At 41.8% G+C, this 11,748-nt stretch overlaps 1 protein-coding gene across 6 annotated transcripts in view; it reads left to right on the plus strand.

Moving 5' to 3' along the window:
* LOC109255372 (zinc finger protein 248-like) overlaps positions 1-6,740 on the plus strand; it is a 21,222-nt gene extending 14,482 nt beyond the window's left edge. For 5 of the 6 annotated variants that reach the window (XM_053910144.1, XM_053910143.1, XM_053910145.1 and 2 more), the window contains one exon: positions 2,482-6,740. In XM_053910144.1, coding sequence (XP_053766119.1) covers positions 2,482-3,980 — 1,499 coding nt within the window. In that variant the 3' untranslated portion in view covers positions 3,981-6,740. The remainder of the gene's footprint in view (positions 1-2,481) is intronic. The other variant, XM_053910147.1, reaches the window with a different exon arrangement.
* Positions 6,741-11,748: the final 5,008 nt, after the last annotated feature.

The raw sequence follows: 11,748 nt of genomic DNA on the forward strand, positions 1-11,748 counted from the left end.
TATTTTATGACCCTCACCCACGATTGGCTGTATCCCCAAAACTCAGATCTAATCATGGCACCCTTGTTTAGGGTTTCTTTCTTTATTGAGATTTTGTTGTCCCAAAGAGAAAGCCCTTTATTTTCCTAATTCTGACAGTTTACTAATTACTTTGTTGATTAACTGTGGAGCCACGTTTGGAAGAGATCATTCTTTTTCATCGATTCAGAATGCATTCTGTGGTACTTCTCCTAAATGCACATTGCCGTTTGGTCCTCATGTATACCAGCCCGTCGGGAACAGTTTGGAAATGATTCACATGCACATTCCTTTTAAGAGTCATTCATATTCTGCCTCTTTAGTGAGGTCAGAGGAAGCAGGATTTTGGTAACACCCGCCAAGAGCCAGACTGCGGTCTTCACAAAGGTGTAGTAGCATGGAGCGAAGGACTTTCCTTACACTATGGTGAATTTCACAGGCAGTAAACTTGTTCTGAAGACAGCGACTAAAGGCTGGAGGTGGAAGGGGTGTCACGGTGCTCGTTGGCGTTCATTCTTTGCTTGTTATTTTTGTGGTTTGTTGTTTTCAATTAAAGAAAGCAGCATTTCCTGGAAGATGTCCAGGTTCCAGGAAGAAGGGGGCTGGAGCGCAGCTGGCCAGGTGAAAGGTGTGTCTCTGGGAGTGAGCGGCTTATGAGAGGCCCAGCTGGAGCTGCACAGAAATCCTGTTAATGGACTTGGGACAGGGCGGCCTGCACACTTACTTTTAATTTGTTTCTGCAGTGTAGTAACTGTTATCAGTCGGTCCTTGGAGCAGTGGGCTCAGGACGGCATTAGACTTTTTTTCACACGAATGAACATCGTTGCATTGGGTAGCAGCAGTGAAGCACAGCCAAGAATTTGTAAGATAAAGTTTGCGGAAGGTCTCAGAACCGTGTAGAGAGAGGAGTGATCCTTCCATAAGGAAGTCTCACAAGTAGGTAAAAGCCACAGATGAGGCCAGGTGTAAAGGCAGAAAACCTTGATGTGAAAGATAAACTTAGATATAAAGCAGACTTAAAGATCAGCATTGCCTCAGAAACAGAATGTTTTGGGGAGAAGTAAGCCAGCAGACTGCGGTGAGTAATCGAGTGACGTGCCGGTCAGGACAGATTCATGAACAGCTGTGAGAAAACAAAATGAACCTGTTCCTTTGCAGAGATGGCCCGCCCCTCATCTGTTTTGTATTTCCTGCTGGATATTTGTGGTGTTGTGAATCACAGCTAGGTAGAGAATGAGAGTCTGAGGCGAAGCAGTGTCCTTCAAAACATGAGGAAATAGGTGCTTTCAGAAATGTCTTCTGATGCTGATCTATCAAACGGAGGGGAAAAGGAATGGCCACACGCACACGGGCGAGGATCCTACCGTAGTTCGAGGTCGGGCTGTGAGGATGTGAGGACATCAGCCATGATCTGCCTCTGAACTCTTCCTCGGCCGTGTTTCTCAAACAGTCTATTTGTAGTTTATTTGTTACTAAAAAACAAAACAAAACAAAAACCCCTCCCTTGTTGAACTCATCCAATTCTCTACACTTCCTGCTTCCTAAATGGACACCTCTCAGAAAATCTCCAGCCCTTGCTCACCGTGTCTTGAGTTTATTTCACTTCCAGCCTGCTTCTTACAGCTTTTTTTTTTTTTTTAATAATTATTTCTTGTGAAATAAGTCAAAAGAAAAACAAGATTCTGGGCTGTAGGACCTCCTGGTAGAACCTGAGGAAGTTGGTGTTGGTGCATCGATAGAAGATATGCTCCAGCAGGAATCCTGCCCCGGAAATCTGTATCTGAGGGGATTTAGAACTGGACTGTTCTGTCTCCACCAAACATAGTTCATCCTCTGAAAGCCCTGTCCGCTAATCTCCACTGTCACTTTATGCAGTGTTCAGTGTCTCTGTCGGGCTGACCCCATTCTCTGAGTTCCCCTGAATCAGCCACTCCTGGCTCCCTGTGCTTTGAATTTTCACCCTTTCCTGTCCAGTTTTGAAGGTTACGTGTTTAAAATGTTAAATGTCAGGGCACCTGGGCGGCTTAGTCGGTTAAGTGTCCAACTCCTGATTTCGGCTCAGGTCATGATCTCACGGTTTGTGAGTTTGAGCCATGCATCGGGTTCTGCACTGTCAGTGCAGAGCCTGCTTGGGATTCTCTCTCCCCCTCTCTCTCTCTGCCCCTCCGCTGCTCATGCTTGCTTGTTCACTCGCTTTCTCAAAATAAATAAAACTTAAAAAACAATTAAAAAATAATAAAATGTTAAATGTCATTGCCAGGTTCCTTCCCTGTTTCCACTGTCGCGTGTCTTTATTTTCCAGTGAAAGCAGAAGGATAAAAAACGTATGCTTGGATTTAGTTCACACCAGGAAACCGAGCCCAAGACAAAAGCATCAACTAGATAAAAGGGCGTTTGTGTGAGTTCGTTTCCATTAGAAATGTACTAGGATTCATAAGATGTGGTTATTTTTCTCATTTCTAGAAGACTGGAAAGTTGATGACCTGATAGAGAGCAGCCAGGACAATGAAGACGAACATTTTTGGCAACTTGCTTTTACCGCCAACAAAACATTAAATATAGATAGTGGTGCTAGAGTAAGAAAAACTTTCAATCTGGGCACAGATTCTGTTCCTTCAAGAAATTTTCCATATAAGATATGTGACTCGTGTGAAATGAGTTTGAAAAATATTTCAGGCTTAATTATCAGTAGAAAGAGCTATTCTGGAAAGAAGCCTGATGAGTTTAATGTATATGAGAAATTGCTCCTTGACATCAGGCATGAGAAAACTCCTCCTGGAGGGAAATCTTATAAATATAATCAAAAAAGGAATGTGCTCCATCATAGTCACGATCTCAGTCAGCCAATTTTTGATCAGCCTTCTGAGTATAATGAAAATGGACAAGCCTTCCACGAGGAAGCGGCATTTTTCACAAACAAGAAAATACAGATAGGAGAGACGCTCTGTAAATACAATGCATGTGGAAGAACCTTCATCCACAGTTTAGAACTCAGTTTATCTCCGAGAACTCATTTGGAGATGGAGCCATATGAATGCAGTCTTTGTGGGAAGTCCTTCTATACCGATTTAAGATTGGGACACCAGAGAACTCTTACAGGGGAGACTCCTTATGAATATGACGGATATGGGCAAACCTTCTGTGATGACTCAACTTTCATTATCCATCAGGGAACCTATGCAAGAAAGATTCCCCACGAATATAAAGTGAGTCATAAAACGTGGGAAAAGTCAGCCCTCTTTAAACATCAGATAGTACACATGGGCAAAAAACCTTATGAGCACCATGAAAATAGGAATAACTTCAGCAAGAAGTCCCATCTCACCCAACTTCGAAGAGCTCACTCAGGAGAAAAAACCTTCGAATGTGGTGAATGTGGGAAAACATTCTGGGAGAAGTCAAACCTCACTCAGCATCAAAGAACACACACAGGAGAGAAACCCTATGAATGTACTGAATGTGGGAAATCGTTTTGTCAGAAACCACACCTTACCAACCATCAGCGAACACATACAGGAGAAAAACCCTACGCGTGTAAGCAGTGTGGAAAAACGTTCTGCGTAAAGTCAAACCTCACGGAACATCAGAGAACACACACCGGGGAAAAACCGTATGAATGTAATACGTGTGGGAAATCCTTCTGCCACAGGTCAGCCCTAACTGTACATCAGAGAACACACACAGGAGAGAAACCCTTTATATGTAATGAATGTGGGAAATCCTTCTGTGTGAAGTCAAACCTCATTGTACATCAAAGAACTCACACAGGGGAGAAACCCTATAAATGTAATGAGTGTGGGAAAACCTTCTGTGAAAAATCAGCTCTCACTAAACATCAGAGAACTCACACAGGAGAGAAACCCTATGAGTGTAACGGATGTGGGAAAACCTTTAGTCAGAGGTCAGTACTGACGAAACATCAGAGAATTCACACGAGGGTGAAAGCTCTTTCAACATCCTGATGTCCAGAAGTCTCCACCCACCCTTTCAAAGTCTTACACCATTTTTGAAAATGAGATGAACGAGACCCAGAGAATGCCTCATGTTACTAGAAAGCGACATCTTGTTGTACTTCAAATAATTAATACTAGAATGAAATCTTACAGATATTTTGAATATGTGAAAGCTCTCAAAAACTGAAACTTTTCATCAGAAAATTTATATTGAGGGGAAGTTTATTCACTTAAGTAATGTAAAAATCTTTGTCTAGAATTTATGTTGTGTCGTATTCCGGATGTGATACCAAATTTTATTGTAAATACAGTGGGTGGTATTATTCATTCATACCCAGACTCACAGTGGAATCTGAAGCTTAAAAAAAGTTCAATCACAGCAGCATTAAACATTTATGTGAGGAGTCTCTGACGATTGCAGGCCCAATGTGGGTGTAGCAATATAACAGGAATTGGATGTACGCTTGATTTGCAAATTGGAGTCCAACGAACTTGTGGAGAAATTGTCCCTTCATTAAATGACTTATGGTCTGTATTAATGTTTCCCACACTAAATACCACCAGTGTCTACGGGTTGACATAAATATAGATGTGTATATGTAGCTGTAAATATACTTATGCACACATACCCACACAGATGCAGTAGTGTGTTCGAGTAAGCCCGTAATAGCTTGCAAGTACTGCTGATGGTTAAATTCCCAGGAATTTTGTGAGCCAGTTCTCAGAACATAATCATTATTTAAAAATTAAATTATATTAAAAACAAAGGTAATAAATACTCAGCACTCCTTGCTTCCTAATTATTTTATAATATTTTGCTATTAGCCTTGTTCTTTAGGTCACTCACAGTATCGAGTCTGCATGGTGACAATACCATACAACACGTGCTTCCGCCCGTCCCTTCCCACCTCTGTACTCAGTCATGAGGGTAGCTTGGCTTCAGTGGGAGTGTTTATACCCTGCAAATTGGCAAACCCTACAAACCGGGGTTTTTATTTTTTTATTTTCTCAGACAGCCTGTTGTCAAATATTTACCGGCACACCGCTGTGTATATATGAAAATATATTTGGAAAATTTAAAGTACAAACTATATACCCTACCCCCTGTCCCATTTCCCGCCATAAATAAATGGCTGTGGCCATTATCACTGAACTGCGTCAATAAATATCCCCAAATCTGTTTTTGTGAGGTTTTTTTTTAACTACCTTTACATCAGTCTTCATTGTAAATACTACCACAGCCTCTTCGTACTTTGGCCAGTCTGTGCTGTGTCACCACCGCATCACCACCCTCTTCTGTGACATTGCTGGCGTATAGGATGAGTGAGTAGGGCTGTTGTTACTGAACTACTACTTCCCAAAAGAAGCCAGATAGTATTTTTCTGAGTTTTTTCAGCTGCCTCTGGGTCAGTCTGTAACGTAAGAGCTGTTAAGAACAATGGTATCCCATGAATTTTGCACAGGTCACCATCAGTTATGAACAGGAATACTCCCTACTCTCCACAAATGAAAGTAGTGCTATGCGCTAGAATGCCACTTTCATTCTCTTGGTATTCGGTTGTGGTATCTACTTAGGCATGATACGTTGTATGTGACCCAGGAACTGGAACTATGTAATTGTATTTAAAATAATAGGATGTCATATACTGTCTCTTCCTCCTTTGTCCTGTTTCCTGTGCCTCCTTGGAACACACTGATCGCAGTTCCAAGGACATTGCCCACCCAGCACCCATTCTCTACTTCTTACTTGCTGGGCTCTGTCTTGTTTCTCTTCCCATCCCCCATCCCCCCACCCCCAGGCAATTTAGGAGTAAATCCAGCTTAAGTTAATCATGGAGATGCTATTCTAATGATTTTGTTGGGATGGACACGTGAGCAGTGAGATGTTTGGAAAATATTCTGCGGTACTTCTGGGAAAGATCTCAGTGATCAAATACTGTCATGACATGAGAAGACACAAGGAGAGATTGTCTCTCTTATGCTGGATTTTTTCATGTTTGCATGTTGTACCAAATTGTAGCTTGTGGCCCTGAAGGGCAATAGCCTGAAGAGAACAATAGACAAAATGGAAAAAGCCTGGCTCAGAGGTGACGTCATAGAGCTGCACAACTCCATCTGGACCTGTTTTCTGCTAGGACTTTACATTACTGCAGTAGTAATGGTTTCTTATTGATCCTTAGGGCTGTCTGTCACTTAGAGCTGAAGCATTCCAGCTGGTACCGACACGTACTTAGTTCTAAGTGTTTATGTTCTATACATTGATTTGGGGGAAGAATGATTTCTTTTGACAGGCTAATACAGGGATAGCTCTTTGTATCAGCCTTGGTTCTGATGAAAACCAGAATGCTACCCCAACTAAGATTCTGATGGCAGACTTCTCACAGCGGTTTGGGCCAGAAACAAGGAATACTGAAGCGCCTAGGGGCTGGCATCACTGAGAAGCCATGACCAGTCTAAATCCTAAAGGGGCAAAGGATGGAGACAGGTGTCACCAGAGCCCATTAAGAGCTGCTCTCACGGAGGAGAGACCATCTCCTAGGAGACGCTGTCACTACCAGAATTGTGGCACTGAATTGCTGGTGCCTCCCTTTGGAGTACCCGGCCCGGTGCTACGTGCGGGTTAGCTGAGGTGGGCGCAGAGAAAGGGGACAGCAGGTCTGGGAGGAGCTAACGGCTGATGAGCTGCTCAGTGTGTTTTCATTTCTGTAAATTCCTATGTAAAGTCTCCGTATTAGAAATAAACTTACTCTACTAGTTGAAAGTTCCATATTTCTGCTCCATTGTGCTTTTGTGTCATAAGTAAATTCCCTTTGGAACTGAGCACTGTGGCAGGTGTCTCTGTTGACATGCATGAAGCAGGTAGTATGTTGAATTGCTTTCTTCATACATCTCTCTGTGGTGTTTCTCGTTATATGTGTTGGGAGATACGCAGCTCTGTATTCTTCCAAATCAGTAGCCAGTTGTCCCTGCATTTTTTGATCAATTCACCCTTTTCCTCGTCAGCTTGATAATGGCATTTTGAGCATGTGCTATATATTGTGTGTAGTGACTATTGCTTTTTGTCTGCTCAAGGCAACTTTTCTATATTCTTCCAAGTAATATAACCTGTCCTTGTGAATGTGTGAGTTGACATTTATCACAGATGATACCATCTCTTCCTGGCCCCACATTTGTATTGATCCAGGAATGGTCACTTGTTACAAAATAGGCCAATGAGAACCCATCCTAGAATATTTTTGACAAGTCCCCGTAACCAGATAGTTTATGTCCTTGTTGCTGCCAGAAGTCCTATCAAGAAAACACGTCCACCCGGGAGAACCTGATGGGGATAGTGCTGTAAAGTAAAATAAAAATAGGAAAAGTTGTCAGAAACATGGTTTGATTCTACATCGCGTGGAGAGGGACTGACCTCACTTGGACGGCTGCAGCGGAGGGAGTGAACCATTTGGTCATCTGGAGGGAGGGAGAGTGTGCTGCGTGTATGTGTGTAATACATGTGCATGTGTAACCAACAGTTTTACATACCTGTAATTTTGTTTCCTGAAACAACACCCTAATTACGTGTGATATATTCTGATGTCTTATTTTGTATTGTACTGCATTCTGTTAAAAGAAAGACTTGTTGCTGTATGCTAAACCGATTCCACAGCCAACGAATGGGTCATCTCCCAGAGCTTGAAAGCCAGTGCTCAAGTGCAAACTCAGAAAAGGAATTCCTGGGTCACAGGTGTGGTTTTCTGAAATGAGTAAGCAATTTACATTTCCAGTGCCTGGAAATTGTTTTCTGATAAACTCCCAAGAACTTGTCTTTTGGGAATTGGGCCCATTTTCTGTGTTGAACTTGGCCTCCCCTTGCCTGGTGTGCCCTATCACTTCATGTCCAGCCTGTACTTGGCAAGGAAAGGTAGAGCTGTAGCCTCTGGAAAGGTTCAACCCATGGCGTCCTAGATGCCCTCAGCCACCCTGCTTGTGGCTCCAGTCGGAAGCTGCAGCTGTAGCTGTGCCCTTGCGCTACCCGCCTCTGCCTCTTTGTGAGGAGGGCTTATCCTGTTCCCATTCCTGTTATTTCCGCTGGATCTTCATCTGCCACTCAGGGACCGGACTCTACGGGATCCCAGCCTCCTCCCTTTTCCCCGCCTGCCCCTCCTTTCAGATTCTACATCCCCAGGCTTCCCTTCCAGACAACGAGGACCAATATCTACTCTTAGACACCACTTTAGGAGCAAGGTCCCCTCAGATACTTGGGGAGGTGGAAAAGTGATGGTTGATGTCTTGCGCCTTCCGCCGTGTGTGGTTGGGATGTTTGACACTCAAACTGACATTCAGTTTCCTCATCTACAAAATGGGGGTAGTTCTCCCCATGTGAAGAACTACATTTTCATCTTGGCTTGTAGTGACACACCGGCCAAAAACTCTCACTGGTCTAACCCCCCAAAGTCCTTAGAGAATAGGAGGGGAGGTTAGAATTGTTTGAACTCTGGGGCGCCTGGGTGGCTCAGTCGGTTGTCTGCACGATCTCTCAGTTTGGGACTTTGAGCCCCGCGTCGGGCTCTTTGCTCACAGCTCAGAGCCTGGAACCTGCTTCAGATTCTGTGTCTCCTCACCCCTCTCTCTCTGCCTCTCCCCCACTCATGCTCTGTCCCCCCCCCCCTCAAGTATAAATAAACACTAAAAACAAAAACAAAAACAAAAAAACTACTTGAACTCCAGCCCCTAGTGAAGATGTATCCTGCTCTATTGGGTCTCTGACCACATTCTTTAAACTAGAAAAGGAACTTGGAGAAGCATGGCAGCCGTGTCTAGTGTCCATGAGTTGTGGGACTTCCTTAGTCTTCCTGTGACTGGGCGCTCCTATGCTGATGGTCCTTACCATCTGCCCATGTTGGGGGGAAAGGGCGTGAGTATTCTTTGGAATGTAACAGATGAGTAGCCTTCACCCCCATCCTCTCCTAAATAGTTGCCTCTCCTAAAATAACTATCATTTTTCAGTCCAGCATGTATCCTAGGACTTTTTCCATGCATTGTAATCCATGTTTGTTTACCTACACAGAATTTATAATAAACCAGAATCTGAAGGGCATTTGACTTTTGCAAATCAGAAACACTGTCAAAATACTAAAATCCTACATTGCAAGCAAAAGTGTATATGCCGTTTCCAAATAATACGTTGTTGCCTGGAATTAGACAACTTTAAAGCTGTCATGCCCAGCGATTTGCAAGCTGTATTTTGTAATTGCTCCTAAAGAGAAATAAACCATGTAATTTTTAATAGCCTATGGATGAACAACTATTATTTATGTTTTTTGGAGTCTTTTTTGCATATGATTTGGTGATTTGTGCAGATATTCTATATTATTATAGTTTAAAACATTTTAAAATTCCTATAAAATGTATCCAAAAGTTTTAAAACTGCTGATGTTAGTGGTTGTGATGAAAAACATCTGAACCACAGTAACTTTAGAAGAGCAAATACCATGGAAATAGCATGCTGTTAGTTTAGTAGGTAATGAGAAAAATAGTATGCTCAGAAAACATAAATAAAATGACTTTCATGTACCACAGGAGTCACAGACTTACATTCTCTGAAACGTGTTCTTCAATTTTACTTATATGGGAAAATTAGTGAAAAAATAATACCACTCTCTTGTCATCCATAGGTGGGTTGTGGCTTTGTCTCTGGTGTTTGGTTTGCTTTCTTCTATTTCAGTGTTCTTTTAGGAAATATGCACGCACACACTCCCTCTCTCTCCCTCTCTCTCTCTCTCTCTCTCTCTCTGTCTCTCACAATTACTAGGATAACATATATATTATATATAACATTTCATTTCACAGTATGTGAGTAACATTTTTCCATGTTTTTCTGCCTTTATGTGATCATGTTTAATGACTGCCTAGGATTCTGTCTTACGGATCAGTACCGTTTTACCTACAATCTATTGATACTCGCTTAGGTGGTTTCCAGTATTTTTATTATAAATAACCTGTGGAGGAGCACCTTGGGGCATATACCGTTCTACATTCCTCCAGGTTTTCTTCTTTGAATTTCTTTCTAAGAGTGTAATTTCTGGATTAAAAGGTAAGTTCATTTTCAGTGCTGATGAAACTGACTCCAGAAAGGCTGTATGAATTTCAGATCCATCCAAAGTTTGAAAATGTGCGTTTTCTAAACCTATTCCCACCATGGATCCTATTCTTTTACGATTCTTCCCAGCCTTATATGATATAAGGTTTTCTAGAGACATTGAGCAATTTAATACTATTTATTGACTTATCATCTTCAATTTCTTTCTTTGTGTTGGCTCATGTCCTTAGCTATAAGGACACTTTTTATGAACCATAAAAAAATTATTTGTTTTGCAAATTTCTAGTTTTACTGTTTTGCATTGGGCTGGGTCTGTGCAAAAAGATAAGCGGCGGATGGACCCAGGGTCTATATTTTGGGGTTCCCGGGGCAGCCATATGTGGGGAAGGTGGTCAGTAATTGAGTTTGGGGGAGAGGTCTTGTGCTCCTGGACACCAGGGCCCAGAGATCCTCCGGAGTAGAGCTCAAAGGCCTTACTCATACCTCCTAGCAGCACGGGGAAGCCAGCAGGGGGAGTAAGAGGAATGATTTGGCCATTGACTGCTCACCCTTCCCCCACTGCCCCCCTCCCCAAGGGCTCAGGGCACTGGTATCAGTAGGACCTGAAGTGCCTTTGGTTCCTAGGCCTCGTTTTAATTGAGGTGCTTACTCTGTAACGGTCATAAAAGAGTAGTACAATAGTTTCTTGATTTATGTGCTCTTTGTAATAATATCTTTTATCTCTGTTTACAGCAACAATGAGAACTATACATACTGACTTTTTTCATTTTATAATATATTATTCCACATTAATATGATACCCTTCTCATTTTTTTTGGAGTGCCCTCTAAAATTTGTCTACAGAAAGATTATTGAGATCAAGATTTCGTAAGTTCAAACTTTTATTTTTTATTTTTATTTATTTATTTTTTTTTATTTTTTCAACTTTTTTATTTATTTTTGGGACAGAGAGACAGAGCATGAACGGGGGAGGGGCAGAGAGAGAGGGAGACACAGAATCGGAAGCAGGCTCCAGGCTCCGAGCCATCAGCCCAGAGCCTGACGCGGGGCTCGAACTCACAGACTGCGAGATCGTGACCTGGCTGAAGTCGGACGCTTAACCGACTGCGCCACCCAGGTGCCCCCAAGTTCAAACTTTTAAATAAATTTTGTCTGCAGCTGGTGTCATGCATTCTCAACATTAAAATTATGAAACATGATTTTTGAACTTTTATAGTTTAAATTTTATATTTCAATTAGGAATACATACAAATACAATTACACACAAGTATGTATTCATTACAATATGGGCGGTAAACATAAAATCTGTTAAACTATTATGCACTAAAGTTCAATAGTTTCTTTCATATAGACTGCACATTTCTTATTTATACCTATATCTTTTCTTTCTTTGAACATGTAAACCTCTTGGCTATTATCATGGACGTAAGGGAGGGATTTTATATTGTTAAAATATATTTACTAATAAATAAAGATCTTCACTGTGTACTATTCAGTAAAGAGATAGTCACAAAGCATCATGCTCTTTATAAAAATGTCAGAGTTTGCACTTAGAGTTAACTCTGAGAGGAGGGGGTGTTCTTTTGGATTATATTTCTTTTTACAATTTTTCCGTTTTTTTTAATGTTTGTGTAATTTTCCCAAAGAAACCTGTTTTGCAATCTAAGAGGTTTTGATGATCATGGATATGACATT

The sequence above is a fragment of the Panthera pardus genome, unplaced genomic scaffold (assembly GCF_024362965.1).
Source record: "Panthera pardus isolate Hobbes unplaced genomic scaffold, ASM2436296v1 HiC_scaffold_22, whole genome shotgun sequence".
NCBI classification, from domain to species: Eukaryota; Metazoa; Chordata; class Mammalia; order Carnivora; family Felidae; genus Panthera; species Panthera pardus.